General features: G+C 41.9%; 1 protein-coding gene across 1 annotated transcript in view; it reads right to left on the bottom strand.

Moving 5' to 3' along the window:
- The window catches only part of SYN2 (synapsin II), a 147,752-nt gene that overhangs the window by 48,492 nt on the left and 79,524 nt on the right, over positions 1-19,736 (bottom strand). Inside the window, exon 2 of the mRNA XM_052649414.1 lies at positions 465-522. Within this exon, the coding sequence (XP_052505374.1) occupies positions 465-522 (58 nt within the window). The remainder of the gene's footprint in view (positions 1-464; positions 523-19,736) is intronic.

Genomic DNA, 19,736 nt, shown 5'->3' with positions numbered 1-19,736 from the left:
GCATTAAAACCGGGAGGTGTTCTTTGTTAAGTTCTCTCTGAAGTGCAGCCTTGGGCACAGAGGAGGCCTCACTGGAGGCTGCACACCTGAGTGGCAGACATGTATCTACCAAGCAAGACCTTGCCACCACAGTGGAGGTGTGGCCGTGTCCTCGGAAGACATTCCTCTACAGTGTTCCTCAGCCTGAGGACCTTGCACCCCCAGAGGCCCTAAGAGCTACACTGCTTGCCTCCCTAGAGACCCCAGAGCCATGAAGAGAAGTCAGGGGAGTTGAAAGATGCAGCCTTCAAGACCGGGTCTCTTGGAGAGAGAAATCCTGGAAAGGGTAGGGGGAGGAGGTAGAGAGCCTAGAAGCTAGTGATAGACCCTGATCTTTTCACTTGGCAGCCCCAGACGGTTCACTCCAGAGTGTCAAGAGGGCCCCACGATGATGCAGATGCAATCCTGGGCTCCAGGGTGGTTACCTGTTCCACTTTGATATCATAATCTCCAAGGACTTTTTTGCCCCGAAAGCACTTGGCCCTGGAAAAACAGGAAAAACAAAACAAAACCCACACCTATTAGTTTTGTACAGGTGTTTGTCATCAGAAATTCACTCTCACAAAGATGAGGAGGACCACAGCACACAGAATTCCAGAATGAGAGTCAAGAGACTTGGGTCAGTGTTAGACCTTAGTCTACTACCAGATCACCATGAGAGAGCCTCCAGGCAAACCATGGCCTTTCCTCTCTAAAATAAACTAAAAGGCCTTTCACTCTCAGGCTGTGCGCTTTTGTGAAAACAGTTGCTGTCATGTTTTGGCTACAAAAGAAGTCCAGGAGTAGGATTTCCCTGATGAGATTCCTGGTAAAAACCAGGTCAGTTTATGCCTCACTGTGGTCTCCTTATCTTTCCCCATCCTGCGTTTCACTCTGGTTTTCTAGTTGGTTTCCACCCTTGGAATTTTAGTTTCTGAAGAAACTAAAACTATTTTACCCCTTCATACCCATACTTCCAGAAAGGATTTGAGGCAATTGATAATTTAAAAAGCAAATATAACCAATAAAACAAGGATGAAAGGAGAGTCAATGAATGAAGCAGAGTTAATTATACCAGAAAAATAGTGGGGCGGGGGAGAGGCTTAGGAAAACTACTATAATCGAACACAAAACCTCTCCTGTGTTTCTGAACAGTCAAGGGAATGAGTCAAGCCTAGATAAACCGTACTTATTATCTTCTCATTTTGTCACAAGCCAGAGAAACCTCACAGTACAGCTGCTGGTAAGAGCACTGAGTTTGTGCTTGTATTTAGAGCCAGTGCTACTTTGCCCTTCACCTACCCTTCCTCTCATGAGAGCTTCTTATCTGCCTTTTTAGGCTGCTTCTCCATCTGTCAAAAGAGCCTTTCCACACTGTACCTAGGTTGGCCTTGCTTTCCCAGTGCTTGAAATTTCAAATCAGCATGTCTCACTGGAGGTTTTCTAAAGTCCTTCTCCAAAACAAAGGGATAAACTAACATTTACTAGGACTCATATTCTAGGAATTATATGTTAGTTGCTTTCAAGAACATCTCATTTAACTCTCATAACTACTTATGAGATGGGAAGGAGGGCATTCATTTTTGAGATGAGGAAACCAAGACTCAGAGGAAAAACCGGCATATTCAAGGTCAAACAGCAAGTGAGTGACAGAAGCAATAATCACGCGCTAGTCTGAGCCCAGAGCTGTTGGCCTTGCACAGCACTCCCTCTGCTTGTTCATTCTTGCCATCTTCAATCCCACCATCACGAAAACTGACTTGACGTGTATGCTGTGTCACAAGTTTCTTGTCCCATTTTCCTTCTTCCACTGAGAAAGCACTTGAAGTTGTGAGGGCTAGTTCCATTTCAAATACTTCCCGCCCTAGTTCCTGTGAACTGCCCAGGATGGGGCCAGGCTATTTCCTTTCCTCTCTGGTCCTGGAACAGTCTGTTCCAGGAAGTTGTCATTTGTCCTGTCCAAGTCCCTGGCTACCCTCAAATTGCTCCTCAGAGGCACTCAGCCATCCTAGAACTGGATCTCCGAAGCTCATCTCCCTACCTCTGCCCCAGTTCCTCACTGTGCTTCATCAGCTTGCTTCCAGAGCCCCGTCCAACATTCATAGCTCAGCAAGCCCCTCAGGCAAAGGTCATGTAGCACATCCAGCCCCTTTCATGGTTCCATCTTAGTTGTGGGCTTAAGCAATAGTCTACGCACCGCTCTATCACTGCTCTGGGGATCTTGTGGACTCCACAGGTCTTTGTCCACAACTCTAAATAGGAGGAACTGGAATAAAAAATGATGCCATGAGGTTCCTCGCTTGTGTTGGTGAGCTGTGTCTACCTTGCTACCAGCAATGCTTTCCTGATGCTTCCTCCCAGCTTCCTATCTCTAAACACCTGCCACCCCAGTCTTAACCAGTGGTGGCAGAATGATCTCAGAACTGCTCGTCTCAGTTGGTCATTTCAGTTTAATAGTAAAAGACTGGTTAAAAGATAACAATGCATCGTAAACCCTTCAGCAGGAAAGGAGAATAAACGTTTCATGGACCATTTGTTTTGTGTGTGGCAGTTTTAAGTTATTAGTTTTTAAAAATCAGTACTTTTTAATGGAAACAACTTGAAAAAATCCGTCACAAGATCTGAGATCCAATTTAAAATAAAAGTTTAATGAGAAAAGAGGTCTCCTTCTGTGAGGTATGTCCCAGAGGCATAGACAATAACCTCTCATTTGGTATAACGTCTTGCATTTTCAAAGCACATCTCTTGCCTTATTTGTTCCTTAAAACTCTGTGAAGTGGCCAGGATAGACTGTGCTGTCCACTTGACTAATGGGGAAAGAAAGCTAGAGCAGCTAAATTGTATGCTCAAAATCACAGAGAAGTTCACAGGAGTTAAGGCTAACACTAGTAGTTTATATCTAGGTACTTAGACACTGCCAAGTTTTTTAATTCACTCATTTATTTTGTGGGTTTTGAACACTGATACTGAAGTATAATTATAGATTCTGGCTGTGTTTATCTGCCACTTCCTGTACCTGCCCATTGACCAAGTTGGCTAATGACCCTGTTTTCATGCCTTCTCCCCACCCCCACCTCTCCAATTATCTTAATGTCTTTTCCTGAAGGTAATCTGCCCTGTTGGAAACCTGGGTTTGTGTTTCCCGGCTTCAGGTCACTGGCCCCTCTTGGCTATGCCACATCCTATAGAACAGTAGCCAAGGCGGCAGGCAACGGAGCAGGCATTGGTGGCAGGCAAGGTGGCAGGCAACAGAGCCTTCTTGAGGATGAGCACATTCTCCCAGGTGTCTTCATGGAAAATTTTTTGGTAATTTACAAACAAGTGAGAAAATTACTTCCTGATCCTAAGAGAGCACTGTTAGGAAGCAGTGTGCTAGGATCCAGAGGGCTTCTGGATCACAGGGCCTAGAATCACAGTTTGGGTAGGAATCCTAGCTGTACACTTTTTTGGTTCTGTGACTTCTGGCAAGTGGCTTAAATGAGAAAAAAAAAAAAAAATGTCAGATGGCTGCATATTGTATGCATGAAACTAATATTGCAAGTCAGTTCTACTTCAATTAAAAAAACAACAACATATCTTAGTGATATGCTTTCAGCACATAAAATTGATAAGACTTCTTTCTTTCTAATAGTTGCATGAAATTCCATTTCCAGTGTTTGGACTGTTTTTGCTATTACAAACAGAGCTACAATGGCTGACAATTAAAACTATATTCACAAGAGTAGTTTTTTCAGCTTTACTAAGGGATAACTGACAAATAAAATCGCAATATTTTCAGTGTCCACCGTGATGACTTGATATATGTCTGCTTTGTGAAACGGGATAACCACAATCGGGTTAACTGCCACACCCATCAGCTCACATTATCACCGTGTGTGTGTATGTGTCTGTGAGCGTGCACTGAGAACACTTCAGATCTACTCTCTTAGCAAACTTGAAGTGCATGATGCGTTATGGGTAGCTGCAGCCATTGTGCATTAGGAGGGTAATGTGCTGCAGAAGCGCTGGTGCGGAAGGGACAGAATGGTTCCTGCCGTCAGCACACTGCCTCCCACCGAAGAAAAGGACACCACCACGCTCCACAGTGTCTGAGCATCTGGGAAAGTCACTTCGCCTCCCTTAATTACCCCCCTCAGTCCCTTGCTTAAGTTGGGCACAGAGAAGGGTCTCAGTAAGGACTTTCGGACTGCCAGTCTTGCCAAATCAGTCTAGTTCACTCCCTCATGCTCAATCTAAACAGAAACCAAGATGTACATCCTTGAAGCACAGACTAAAAATATCTATGGTGCCTGGGTTGTCAATTTCCCCCTATTGTCACATTTTCTTAACAAGCCTACCAGCTGAGGATCTATGTGAGTTTAATGGCCTGCAGCTTCCTTGAGGGACGAGGCAATGAACCATCTCCCCTCACTGCTAAAATGAGTAGATTTAACTCTTCTTACTCAAGGCACAGAACACTCTCAGGAATTCCCATTCACTGGCCAACTAGGGCTCACGAGGCTGTGGAGACCTCATTAGAGATAATTCCGCTAAGGCCACCTCAAAACTTGGCCCAACTTTGGCAAGCCCAGCTTAAATACTCCCTCTTTGCACATGGGAAAATGGAGAAATGTCTAGAAACAGGAGCTCAGTTCAGGCCTAGTTCTACCACTTCTCAGCTGTGTGACTTTGGGCAAGTAACAGCCTCTTTGAGCCTCAGATTTGTCAAGTATAAAATAGGGCTAATAATGATTTTCATAATAATAGTAAACATTCACTACGTACTAACCACTATTCTAAGAAGCCCCAAATATTCTATGTATTTTACCTCATTTAATAATACCCGGCTGTTGTGAAGATTTAATGAAGCCAGATGAAAATAAATGACATGAAAGTGTTTTGGAAACTCTGAAATATTATGGCAATATAAAGTTGTTGTTGTTCAGTCACTCTGTCATGTCTGACTCATGGACTGCAGCAAGCCAGCCTTCCCTGTCCTTCACTATCTCCCGGAGTTTGCTCAAACTCATGTCTATTGAGTTGGTGATGCCATCCAACCATCTCATCCTTTGTCGCCCCCTTTTCCTCCTGCCCTCAATCTTTCCTAACATCAGGGTCTTTTCCAGTGAGTCAGTTCTTCACATCAGTTGGCCGAAGTATTGGAGCTTCAGCTTCAGCATCAGTACTTCCAGTGAATATTCCGGGTTGAATTTCTTTAAGGACTGACTATTGGCAAAATGCAACAAACATTCACACACCAGGTATTATTGCTGTCTCACCACAGCCAACAGGATTCTTTCTCTTCTGAACTTTTGTCTCATTTCTCATCTACTCATGATATTTGGCTCATGGCCTCATCATCTGATATTACCTTTCAAACTCAGTTATCTAATAACCTGTGTCACCACTCCCCAACTCCAGCCTCAGACCATTAGAATAGAGCAATACTTCAAAGCAAGGAATATGAATACAAACCTGGACTTTTCATCATCTTGGATTTTAAATATCGATTATGTTCTTTTGTCGTATTATGTGCTCTGAGTTAAGACCTGTACAAATAGAATCGTCCTATCTATAGATTTCCAACTCCTTCCAACTCCTCCTTATTCACGATCAGGGCTTGTTTCTTCACCTGAGATGTTAGGAGTGATGGTGTTGGCTGGAGAGATGTAGAAAGCCAGAAGAGGCCACCTCAGGACTGAGTGGACTGTGTCTCTACAGGTCCAGCTGTCTTCTCCTTTCTTCTCGCATGTGCACGTCCCAGGGTGTCATGTTCTTTCTTCCCTCTTCTTCCCCACATGAAAATCTGTTCTCAGTTTCCATCTACACTGGAACTAAAGGACCTAAAAACAGTCTGGAGTGTAAATTCCCCCAGGGCGCCTAAAGTTCTTACAGGGATCAAAACTTCCAGCTAGAAGATGAGAGCACTAACGAAGTACCTAGGGGCTTCCCAGGTGGCTCAGTGGTAAAGAATCTGCCTGTCATTGCAGGGGACACGGGTTCGATCTCTGGGTCAAGAAGATCCCCTGGAGAAGGAAATGGCAACCCACTCCAGTATTCTTGCCTGGAGAATCCCTGGACAGAGGAGCCTGGTGCGCTATAGTCCATGGGGTCGCAAAAGAGCAGGACACGACTGAGCGACTAAAACAAACGGTGTACCTAGTAGTGCCTAGCACTGACCCAGACATTTACCTCCAACAAGACGCTTAGTTTGTGGCTCTTACTGTCTCTAACTTGGGCCCTATTCTTTGGGCCAAGCATCTCAAGGCATCAAGAAGCTAGAAAATAAACTAGGAATAGTAGAGGAGGCCATCTCCCACCCTACACTCAAAGGGTGAATCAGGCCTGCCCGTCTTGGAGAGTCTGTGAGTGCCTGCCGCCACCCCCTGGCAGCAAGTGTACTGCAGACATGCCTGGCTCCCAGCGCAGCCACCCGCTGAGCCAACTCCACTGGCCCAGTGACAGCCAGTGCTTATTTCCTGCCCTGACAAATCATGTCTGAAAATTCACCATTTCTTCTAAAAAGTGTGTGTCCACATACCTCAAGCTAGAGAGCTGGCTTTCTGCCATCTGTAGAAAGAAAGGATGTGATCTGTGAGTAAATTCAGCAACAATGTACTGAACACCCAGTGGTAGGTACTGAAAATGTAAAAATGCATCAGTAGTTGCCAAGTAGAGAAAGCACAGTCTAGAAAGAGACCAATATTCCTATGGGTAATCGCTAAGGACCCTTTCAACTTTTAAGATTTATAACGAATATTCACATCCCCACCTTTCAATCTTTTCCTTTAAAAATATTCAATGCACACAACTAAAACAGCAGCAATGAAAGCTTCACATAGCCCAGGAAGATGTACAGTGAACAGTAAGTTTTCTCTATTTTCATGAAGCTTGCAGGTTAGCGGAGAACAGAAGTATGAATAAAAGATGATAATACGTGGTACAAGCAAGTGGTCACGGGGTGCAGACAAGGCGCTGTGAGAACCCGAAGGAGGGAGTTCTCTTTGCCTGGAGGAGCCTGGGAAGGCTCCAGGATGCAGCTGAGCCTTAAAGAATGAGCAGGAATTTGCCACACAAGAAGGAGAGAGCACAGTGGTTGGCTGCGCACAGAGCTCTGCAGTGCCTAGCTGCCTTGGGGGCAGGGCAGGCAGGCTGAGCAGCGAGAGTTGAGGCTCCTTGAAAAAGGGAAGGCCATCAAAGGACTTTAGACTTCAGGCTGAGAAGTTAGGATGTAAGAGCTGGCCTCCAAGAGATCTTTTTAAAAAATTTTTATTATGGAAAATTCTATCCTCAGTAACTAACATTTGGTCAATTTTTTTCATTTATCACCTTCACTGTTGTTGTTGGGACTACTGTTTGAGTGTCCTTTGTTTGTTCTTAATATTTCGTCTGTGCAGTGTAGCAGGTGGGATCTTAGTTCCCAGACCAGGGACTGAACCCACACTCTCTGCAGTGGAAGTTTGGAGTCTTGACCACTGGACCACCAGGGAACACTCTGTTTAAGTGTTTTAAGACAAATCCCAAATATCACGTTATTTTTCTTGCAAAGTTTTAAGTAATATCTCTAACTGGTAATGGTTTAAAAACTTTTTTCCCTGTGGCAAAATATATATATAACAAAATTTGCCATCTTAACCATTTTCAAGTGTACAATTAGTGGCATTGAGGGTATTCAGTGTTGTACAACCAAAATCACTATTTCCAAAATGTTTTCATCATCCAAAATAGAAACTCTGCTGCCATTAAGCATTAACTATCCATCCCTCACCCCTTCCCAACCCCACAGTCTCTGGTCACACCTAATTTACTTTTCTTTTTTTAAGGAGATTTGCCTATCCTAGGGTAACAACTTTTTAAATAACAATCACTATTTAATAATTAATAATAATGTAAAGCATCTCTGTGCTTCATCGCTCAGCTGTATCTGTCTCTTTGCGACCCCATGGACTGTAGCCCACCTCTGTCCATGGGGATTCTCTAGGCAAGAATACGGGAGTGTATTGCCATTTCCTTCTCCAGGGGATCTTTCCAATCCAGGAACTCTGGTCTCCTTCATTGCAGGCAGATTCTTTATGGTCTGAGCCACCAGAGAAGCCTAAGAATACTTGAGTGGGTAGCCTATCCTTTCTCCAGCAGATCTTCCCGACCCAGGAATCGAACGTGGATTCTCAGATCTTATGCACATCTGATTGTGTCACCTCTCTGCTTACAATCTTTGGCAGGTCTTGGGAGACAGTTGTGAAAACTTGAATATTAAGTGTCTTTTCTGAGTCTATATTCAAGTTTTCATGACTGTCTCCCAAGATACTGCCAAAGCTTTTAAGCAGAGGTGACATGATCAGATATGCCTACAATCTGAGAGGCCACATTGTTTGGGATGCAGAAGACATGGGAGGGAGCCAACCAGGGCTCCAGATCATTTGGGAAGCAGCTGCAGTAATGAGATGTCAAGATTTGCGGTCTTCCTGGTACATGGCAAACCAACAGCTACTGCACAACACTCATCAGGCAACTCAATGGAGCATCTGATTGATTAGGCCTAGGAACTTAGAAGCCAGCTGGCAAACGACGCTGATGTTAAGAAATAGGATTTAATTATGTGACAGAAGGTGGTACAGGGCAGACACCTCATACAGATGTTCTGGAACAAAGACATAAATGAGAAGTAAAATAGGTGGTAAAGAAAGAAAAGAAAGTGAAGTCGCTCAGTCATGTCCGACTCTGCGACCCCATGGACTGTACCCTACCAAGTTCCTCCGTCCATGGGATTTTGCAGGCAAGAACACTGGAGTGGGGTGCCATTGCCTTCTCCAGGAGATCTTCTGGACCCAGGGATTGAACCTGGGTCTACCCACATTGTAGGCAGACGCTTTACCATCTAAGCCACCAGGGAAGTCACTTAGTTGGTAAAGTAAAAGTGAAAGTGAAGTCGCTCAGTCTGTCCAACTCTTTGCGACCCCATGGACTGTAGCCCACAAGGCTCCTCTGTCCATGGGATTCTCCAGGCAAGAATACTGGAGTGGGTTGCCATTTCCTTCTCCAGGGGATCTTCCTCACCCAGGGAAAGGGGTCCTTAAATCCAATTTGGATTTGTAATCTAATTCATTAGTCATAATTCTCTTTTAGTACATGGAAAAATGTCCGTTATGGATAATTGGTTTAGGAATAAGAAACAAATAGGAAAAAGCGAATAGTTTTCTGGATAAAGGCAATGTTCTGCGGCTGGTCTTTGGTATTATTATTAACTCAGTGATTAAGTAGTTAAATCAAAATCTCTGCAACTTCCTAGATGGAAAGCAAGCTGCATGGTGGCTTCGTTAACAATCACATAAATGATCTGGGAAAGAAGGCAATGCCAAGTTTGCAGATGGCATTTAGCTCTTCCAGGGATTAAAATGCCAAGTTGATTAGGGATGAAGTGAAAGAAGATGTGGACGTGGGCAGTAAAGTGGCAGAGGAGTTTTCATGTGACTAAGTGTAAGAAAACATATTCAGTGGAAAATGATTTTATCAGGGGATCATGAGTGTTCAACTACAATTCAAAAAAAGAAATAACAGAAAACTGTTTCCTTAAGACACTGGTCCTATGAGATGTAAGAGAAAGACACAGAAAGACTGAGAGGTTGAAAGGTAAAAAAATGTTGATCATCATTAGAAAGTTTATTGGAAACTCAGCATAAAGGGTTTCTTTTACACTGACTTCATCTTGTACAAGTCACAGTACTTTCATATTCGAGATACGGCATATCAGGTCCACTTGTCTAAACACAAATGACAAGAGGGAAGTAGAAATGGCCCAGAGAAAAAGAAAACAAAATGAAAAGTCTCTGGTTTTAGGAAGGGCTGACAGAATGAGTCTTCTTCAGTCTATAAACGTAAAGGTCCAAAGGGGAGAGAAGGGTCTAAAGGAGGGAAAGAGATCTTGAGAGATGACATACTCTACGCATCATTTATCCCAGACAACCAAAGTAATCTCCCAATGTTTTATGCCTTACAGGAACTCATTTCAATGTTATTGGTTTTGTAGGAAAATGAAGATCAGGTAAATGAAGTGACTTGCTTCAAAGCAGCAGTTAGTAGGAGGCAGAGCTAATAAAATTAAATTTCAGCACTTGGGATGATCAAGTTTAGAAACTATATATTCCTTTACATGGGAATTGTGCATGCTAAGTAGCTTCAGTCATACCCAACTCTTTGCAACCCTATGGACTGTGGGCCGCCAGGCCCCTCTGTCCATGGGATTCTTCAGGCAAGAATACTGGCATGGGTTGCCATGCCCTCCTCCAGGGGATCTTCCCAACCCAGGGATTGAACCCACAACTCTTAGATCTCCTGCACTGGCAGGTGGGTTCTTTACCACTAGTGCCACCTGGGAAGCCCAAGATTTATTTATATTGGCTGTGCAGCACAGCATGCAGGATCTTAGGGCTCTGACCAGGGATCAAACTCGTGCCCCCTGGAGTGGAAACATGGAATCTTAACCACTGGACTGCCAGGGAAATCCACTGGACATCCATGGGAACTGTGCTCCACTCATTTTTGTGGCCTCAATGCCTGTCTGACTCCTGGACACACCGTAGATGCTCAGGAGACGTTTATGGAGTTATTGAAATGAATACAGCTAGACATTTGGAGGTTAACAGTAGAGAGAGAGTAACCATGCCCAGTCTGACAAGAGTCCTGGGCTTGTAGATCTCTGAGGTCACCTACTGAATTCTTCTCTGGAGTTTATAAAATTCCCTCCAGAGGTGTGCAGGAAGGCTTTAACCAACTTAGATGGCAGATGAGATCCTTTCAGAAAAAAATGCCAAGTTCTGAAAATGACTAATTCCTGAGTAAACACACCAGCTGTGACCAGTTCGGAACAGAAAATCACTTTCTCTGAGCAGATTTTCTGAAGATCTCTATTTTGGGGGATAATTAAATGATGCAGTATCACAAGATAACAAGATTATCAAACACTGGTTGCGGGGGTCGGGGGGAGGGAGGAATAGAATCCTGTAACTCAGGACAACACGTGATGGGAAGATTAGACGCATTTGTCTGTAATTACAGTGGAGCTACAGAGCAGAATGCTTTGGAGTCATAGGACAGTCCTGACTAGCTTATAAAATTAAATCAGGCTGATTTGATATTAAAGTAGGTCTGTATTAATGTATGCTCTGGAGAAAACTTCAAGCAAATATAATTTTGAAAGATGTGATTGTTTTTATACCAGAAAAACAGGGATCCTAGCGTTGACAAATACCCAGGTTTAACTCCAGTGTCGGGTCAAAAATTATACCCATGATCACCACTACCATCAGAGCCATCCATTTCTAGATACACAGACAGGTCCTCCGTGATCTGGCCCCATTCTTCTATGCCAAACTAATCTCTCGGTGTTTCCCTCCTGCAAGATGGCCCCAAGAGTCTGAGTGAATTAGAAAAAGGCATTCCTTCCTCCAGTCGGACACTCCTGCTTCAGGGTACGCAGCTTGGCAGATGGAATGTGGGGTTGCATTTCACCCCTCCTATCTCCTTAGTCAGATGCCCTTGTCAGTCAACACCCTGCACAAACATATGCAGGTGCCCTGTCCCACCGTCATTCACACACCGAATGCTACCAGTAGGTTGATCTGCCATTCACACTGTTTCCCAACCACCTCTTGTCAAACTACCGCTTCTGTGTGTTGGTCCATTTAAAGATCACCCTTTTCTCAGAGTATCCAGTATATGGAAGCAAACTAAATGCCCACTAACGAACAAACGGATAAAGAAAATGTGATATTCACATATGATGATCCAGCCATTTTTTTTAAAAGAGGGAAAGACTGCCATTTGCAGCAACGTGGATGAGCCTGGAGGACACTATGCTGAGTGAAATAAGGCAGACACAGGAAGATGAACACTGCGTGATCTCACATGTGGAATCTAAAACAGTCAGACTGAGAAGCAGAGGATAGAATGGTGGGTGTCAGGGGCTGGGGGTATGGGCGGAATGAAGAGATGTTGATCAGAGTTCAGAGGTCCAATTATGCAAGGTGAGTGAGTTTTGGAGAGGTGATGAACAGCATGAGAGTAAGCAATACTGTACTGTAAAACTTGAAACCTCCTAGGAGTTCCCGCCAAAGAAGACAGAGAAGAATGGGAAGAGGAAGAGGAAGGAAGAGGAGGAGAAAAAGCGGAAAGAGAAGAAGGAGGTAATTGCAAAGGCCGTGCTTTTCTTTTTACATTTGCTGTGTGGTGAGTGACACTGATTGATATTCAAATGTTACACGAAACTTGAGTTCTGGGAGGAACTGCATCGGGTCATGACACATGATAGTTTTTATGTATCATGAAATCCAATTTGCTAAAAAGCTGTTAAGAATTGTTGCAACTATGTTTATTGAGGATTTGGGGTTGTGGTTTTCTATTTTTTGTGGTGTCTTTGGTGTCAGAGTAATAATTCTGGCTTCACGGAGGGAGTTGGGAAATAAGAATTTTTGTGGAACTTGTATTATCGCTACCATGAATGTTTGGGAGTGTTCATCTGTGAAGCAATCATAGACTTTCTACTTTGGGTCCAGGAATAAATATTACTTTATCATATATTGTGCTTTTTAATACCTAACTGGATGCAATTAGTTAATATATTACAAAGAGTGAATGTATCTAGATTTTTAAGTGCACTGCTCTGGTGCAAATTATTACCAAGGTTATCCTTGACTTAAGAAAACTGGATGGAGAGGCTTCCATTTTCTTTTCTGGTAAAAATTTTATGAATTATTATACCATGTATCCTAAAGCTTGTTTTGTAGTTGTTTTTCAGTTGCTAGGTCATATCCAACTCTTTGAGACCCCCATGGACTGCAGCACGCCAGGCTTCCCTGTCCTTCACTATCTCCTGGAGTTTGCTCAAACTCATGTCCATTGAGTCAGTGATGCCATCCAACCATTTCATCCTCTGCCACCCTCTTCTCCTTCTGTCTTCAATCTTTCCCAGCATCAGGGTCTTTTCCAATGAGTCAGTTCTTTGCATCAGGTGGCCAAAGTATTGGAGTTTCAGCTTCAGCATCAGTCCTTCCAATGAATATTCAGGACTGATTTCCTTTAGGATTGACTGGTTTGATCTCCTTCTAGTCCAAGTGACTCTCAAGAGTCTTCTCTAACACCACAGTTCAAAAACAAATTCTCTAGGGCTCAGACCTCTTTATGGTCCAACTCTCGCATCTATACATGACTACTGGAAAAACCATAGCTTTGACTAGACAGATCTTTGTCAACAAAGTGATGTCTCTGCTTTTTAATATGCTGTCTAGGTTTGTCATAGCTTTCCTTCCAAGGAGCAAGCATCTTTTAATTTCATGGCTGCAGTCACCATCTGCAGTGATTTTGGAGCCCAAGAAAATAAAGTCTGTCACTGTTTCCATTTTTTCCCCTACCTATTTGCCATGAAGTGATGGGACTGGATGCCATGATCTTAGTTTTTGAATGTTGAGTTTTAAGTCAGCTTTTTCACTTTCCTCTTTCACCTTCATCAAGAGGCTCTTTAGTTCCTCATCACAGATGTTATTTTAAAATCAGCTTGACTATTTATTACTCATCTCTCCAACCAAAATGTAGCTTTTCTGAGAGCAGAGATCTTGCTGGTGTGATAACTGCAGTGTCAATCGTATGTCCAGCTCTATTACAATGCCTGGTACATGTTAGGTCCCCAATAATATTTGTTGAAAGAATTAATGAATATGTTAAGTAACTAGCACAGCACCCATTCACACATTTTACATCCTTTTCTTCCCTTTTTTTTTTTTTTAAATCCCTGGGTTAAACAATGTGCCTGTGTGAGTCCTTTGAAATGAAGAGCATTTCAACAAAATGAATTCACTGAATGCTGCTCAGGCATTTATAAATACAGACAGAAATATGGTCATTTATAGGATATTAAAGAATTCAAGGACTTGATTTCCATTCCAAGTGCTTGTGAGATCAAGTACAATAAAGAATATAAACAGATAAGCATTATAGAGGGCTTCCCTGGTGGCTCAGATGGTAAAGAATCTGCCTGCCAATGTAGGACACACAGGAAATGCAGGTTCGATCCCTGGGTTGGGAAGATCCCTTGAAGAAGGAAATGGCAACCACTCCAGTATTCTTGCCTGGGAAATCCCACGGACAGAGGAACCTGGTCAGCTACAGTCCATGGGGTTGCAAAGAGTCGGACACAACTGAGCGACTAACACTTTCACTTTTACTTCAAGCATCACAGAAGCATAATAAACTTTTAATTTTTATCACTTTGCTGATGCATTCATTCTGTTTGTGATACTATATCACTGGTGCACAGTTCATACAGCAGATTGAAGGAAATAAGAACACAGCTTTCTCTTCATTCTGCTCTCACTAGCAAAGGAGACTTGACCCTCTTTTCTCAGTCCAAGTGCAAACTGCCACGACTGGTATTATCAGCCTACTCACCACTGTGGCTGGGCAGAAACATCCTTGTACCTCAAGGCAACAACACTTCGGATTTCCAAATTCAAACCCAGGTGGCACATTCCATTCTACAATTTTCCAACTGGCACCAATTCAGGAGGAGATATTATTCACCAGAATGGGCACTGACGACTGAATTTTGGCAGGCTGGGAGAACTGTCACTGTTCTGGAAGACACATGCCACAGGCTCCCAGGTGCACCAGAGTTTAGTAACATGGAACCAAATGTGTTTTGAATGGAGAAACAGACCTTAGATGCTACATTCTCATTTTTATAGGTGAAGAAACTGAGGCTTAAGGGAAAAGGTGGGCCAAGGTCATGAGTGCGAACCCTGTGGGAACTCTGATTTCTTCTCAACAGAGCTCTTTTTGTTATACCAAGTTTAGCTCAGGGTAGATTTGGACAGAAGCTCATGCCTTAGTATCGAAGTATTAATACAGAGGTACTGTTCAGGCTCTCTCCTCTGCAATGAATTTGTCCATCCTCTCAACCACCTCTAATGAGTCACTGAGGATGCACGGGCCTCACATTCAACAAGCCCAAAGGATAGTTTTAAAAACCAATAATTGTATCCTTAGCGTCTCCATACATTCCTTTGAAATAGAGTCTACCATCCACTTTTTATAATGAAATATATTCTATAAACCTTTAAAAATATTTTCATCATTTATTCATTAAACAACGATTTATCAGCGTGGGTACCTACTATTTCTCCAGCAGTATGCAAAGCAGTGGGTGAAGGGTAGGAGAATGAAAGACTACAGACCCAGACTTTACCCAGCTCTGCCACAAAGAGTTAAAACAGCGTTAACAGAAGTGCAGGAGACTATCCCAAAGTCCAAGTATCAGAATTATATCAACTATAGTAAAATTGATACCAATGTTCTTGCCTGGAGATTCCCAGGGATGGCAGAGCCTGGTGTGCTGCCGTCTATGGGGTCGCGCAGAGTCGGACACGACTGAAGCGACTTAGCAGCAGCAGCAGCAACAAGCTCAAATACTCTGTCCACCTGATGCGAAGAACTGACTGATTGGAAAAGACCTTGATGCTAGGAAAGATTGAAGGCAGGAGGAGAAGGGGACAACAGATGATGAGATGGTTAGATGGCATTACCAACTCGATGGATATGAGTTCGAGCGAGCTCCGGGAGTTGGTGATGGACAGGGAAGCCTAGTGTGCTGCGCAGTAGTTCATGGGGTCTCAAAGAGTCTGACATGACTGAGTGACTGAACTGAACTGGAGCACTAATTACTGACTAGTGACTTTACTCACCTTATTCAATTAATCCTCATATCAGTTATATAAGATGGTTAGCATTATCTCCTAATCTTACAGATAAGATAACCAAGGCACAGAGAATAATTAACTTGTTCAAGGACATATAACTACTTAATGGTTGGATTCAGGATTTGAGATCAGGGAAACTGACTCCAGAGCAGATCTTAATCATTGTTTCACACTACTTCTAAAATATGGAATTATTTTAAAAACCATAAAAAAAGAATTATATAAAGAGGATTTAGATTTTCATGCATGCTTTTCTGCTTTAGTTTCAAAATAAAAATTTGTAATAAAAGCAAGAGTAACAATTCCTATTACTATTTCTAAATGGCTTCTTGGGAAGTATAATTTTTATAATAAAAATATAGCCTAAAAAATGGAAAGTGAATACAGGATAGTAGAGACAACCAACATCTTTAGGTACAGGTTGGTAACCTTCTCAGTAGTAATCAACCATTATAAGTATTAATCCTCTTCTTTTTTCCCATAGTGGCATTCAAGAGAAAAATCTACAACTCTTGAAACTGAACTTTCAGTTTTGCTTTTTAGTTAAGACATACATATGTTAAAGCTCTTTTATTTCTTTTATCACATCTTACAGGATGAAACATCTCTTTATAATTTCTTATGCTCAGTGGGGACTTGATGATTGATAGATATAAAGATTTTGTTTTGCAAGATGAAAGAGTTCTGGAAGTCAGTTGCATAACATGAATATACTTAATAGTACTAAGCTGTACATTAAAAATGGTTAAGATGGTAATTTTTATATTACATGTACTTTATCACAACTAAAAATTAAAATTTCTTGTGCTCTTTTAGAATTATAATACTTAAATTTCAATTGCTAACTTAGGACTAATAAAGTTCCAGACATTCCACATATGTGATTTTCTGTTTGTGTTATAGTACAGAGAAAGAAGTGATAAATTTTTATTACAGGGTGAATAACAGAAATTTTGTGTAGCTTAGGAATTCATCTGAAATGTATTTTCTTCATATGTAATTGATGGGGAAACAGTGGAAACTGTCAGACTTTATTTGTTTGGGCTCCAAAATCACTGCAGATGGTGACTGCAGCCATGAAATTAAAAGACACTGACTCCTTGGAAGGAAAGTTATGACCAACCTAGATAGCATATTCAAAAGCAGAGATATTACTTTGCCAACAAAGGTCTGTCTAGTCAAGGCTATGGTTTTTCCAGTGGTGATGTATGGATGTGAGAGGTGGACTGTGAAGAAAGCTGAGCGCTAAAGAATTGATGCTTTTGAACTGTGGTGTTGGAGAAGACTCTTGCGGGTCCCTTGGACTGCAAGGAGATCCAACCAGTCCGTCCTAAAGGAGAACAGTCCTGGGTGTTGGAAGGACTGGGGCTGAGGCTAAAACTCCAGTACTTTGGCCACCTCATGCAAAGAGTTGACTCAGTGGAAAAGACCCTGATGCTGGGAGGGATTGGGGGCAGGAGGAGAAGGGGACGACAGAGGATGAGACCGCCGGTTGGCATCACTGACTCGATGCACATGCGTTTGGGTGAACTCCGGGAGTTGGTGATGGACAGGGAAGCCTGGCATGCTGCGATTCTTGGGGTTGCAAAGAGTCAGACGCGACTGAGCAACTGAACTGAACTGAACTGAACTACGTGGTTTCTTTCTTTTTTTAAATTGAAGTATAGTTGATTTACAATGTTATATTAGTTTTGGATGTACAACACAGTGATTCAATATTTTTATATCTTATTTATTTTACACTTACTAGCCAGTACCTCTTGATCCCCTTCCCTCCTCTTGCCCCTCCTTTAAGCACAGTTTCTAAAGGCATTTTTAGGCTTTGACAGTCTGGGAGTTGGTAGAATTTCAATATGTGACGTGGAAAGGACACTTCAAAAAGAAAAGTAACTTAAACAAAAGTATTGCAGCATGAAAGTGTAATTCGCAAAGCTCTGCTAAGTGGTGGCACTGCGATGGTATAATCAGGATATACATACGGCAGAAGGGCTGTGAGGTAAGGTTGAAAGGTAGGATGGAGCCAGTTCCTTGCTTCCTGGTTTGCCAATAACCAGGAGAGAGCCCTCTGAAGACCTGTGAAGCTAACAGTTTGGAATCTGGGGAATGATGAAACAGAAACCTTAAGACACATACTCTGGAAGAGAGATATCTACTTAAATGTTATTTCCCAGGTTCTTCATTTTGTATTATACTTTGGGGATTTTTTTCCAAAATAAAGAGGAAATCCCGAGGCCAAAAGAAGTTTCTCTCCTCGTGTCAACAGTTCTGATATGTGTCTATGTTCACTTGAATGACTTAAAGACTTAAAAGTCTGTCTATTATTTATGTATAGGAAACATAAAACTAGGTCATCAAACCCCACCTCCTCTCCCAATGCAAGAATCTACACTATAATGTTCATAGCAAGGGGTCAACAGAAAAATTACTATTTTTCAAGTTTCTTTTGTTTTGCTTTCCTTTTCAGGCAGCTGATGGGACAACATTTATTTGAGGACCTTATATAAGTTGTACTATTCTTTATCTGCCTATAAGTTGCCTTTTTCCAGTTAACTTTATAATTATGACATGTTTTCATGGTAATACATAAAACCTTGGCTCATTCATTTTCATTGTTTGACTATATCACAATTCACTTATCTTTTTTCACAATGACAGACACTTAGGTTATTCTGAATGTTATTATAACTTATGCAGAGTTCATCTTTCTTTTAAATGGGGCCCTTTGTGCAAGTCTTTTTCCTTTAATTGTCTGGCAATTACACATTTTATTTCTATCCTTGATGTGGTTACCACCAACTTTTTTTTTCTAAATATGCACGTTTTATTTATCAAGTTTAATCCGTAGCTTCACTGTCCTCCCAAGTTTTAGTATATTTCAAGACTGATCACAGTTCTTTTCTCTTTACTCCCTTTACTCCCTGTCACGTATTATTGCCTGATATCTTAATTTGACCTTATTTTCATGCTCGCTAAATTAATCATTATTTTTGTTGTTATTCTGTACTGTCATTTTTTCTATTTTCATTTGTTTTAGATTTACTCACATGTATACCTATTTCTCTGGGCTTCCCTGATAGCTCAGTTGGTAAAGAATCCGCCTGCAATGCAGGAGACCTGGGTTCAGTCCCTGGGTTGGGAAGATCCCCTGGAGAAGGAAAAGGCTATCCACTCCAGTATTCTGGCCTGGAGAATTCCATGGGGCTGCAAAGAGTCAGACATGACTGAGTGACTTTCACTTTCTTTCACTTTACCTATTTCTCTAGTCTCCATTGTTTTTTTCATGTCACTACTTCCTTCTGTATTCAATTTCCTCAATTTCCTGCTTCTTCTTTTGTTTAAATATTTATTTATTTGTTCCTTTACTTATTTGGCTGTGCCAGGTCTGTGGTTGAGGCACTTAGGATCTTTGATTTTCATTGATGGATGCAAGGCATGTGGGATCTATTTCCCTGACCAGGGATCGAACCCAGACCCCTGCATTAAAAGTGTGGAGACTTAGCCACTGGATCAGCAGGAAAGTCCTCAATTTCCTGCTTCATGAAGAATATCCATTTTTATTAGTCCTTTTAGAAATTATCTCTGAGATGTAAATTTGATGACTTTATCTGTTTAAAATTGTCTCTCTTTTACCCTCACTCTTGAACAAAGGTCTAACTAGATGGAAAAGTCTAGATTGGGTGGGATTTCTTTTTTCTCTCACCTTTTGAGGGCATTACTCTTTTGTTTATTTTGCCACTGTTCTTGGCGCAATTGTGGTTTCCTGTAGGATATCTCTTTTATCTTTGGATGTTCTTAATACCCACTTTTAATCTTCACTGCCATGCAGTTTCACCACAATATGTCTAGAATTGGCTTTATTTCTATTTATCCTTTGGAACTCAATGTGCTTCCTAACTGAGGTATTTCATCAGTTTTGGAAAAATTTCAACCATTACCTCTGAGTATTGTCTCTTTTCCATTCTCTCTATTCTTTCTTTCTAGAACTATTATTAA

The sequence above is a fragment of the Budorcas taxicolor genome, chromosome 1 (genome assembly GCF_023091745.1).
Source record: "Budorcas taxicolor isolate Tak-1 chromosome 1, Takin1.1, whole genome shotgun sequence".
NCBI classification, from domain to species: domain Eukaryota; kingdom Metazoa; phylum Chordata; class Mammalia; order Artiodactyla; family Bovidae; genus Budorcas; species Budorcas taxicolor.
Note: the sequence above shows the minus strand (reverse complement) of the source record. Positions and strands in the feature narration are given on the sequence as shown.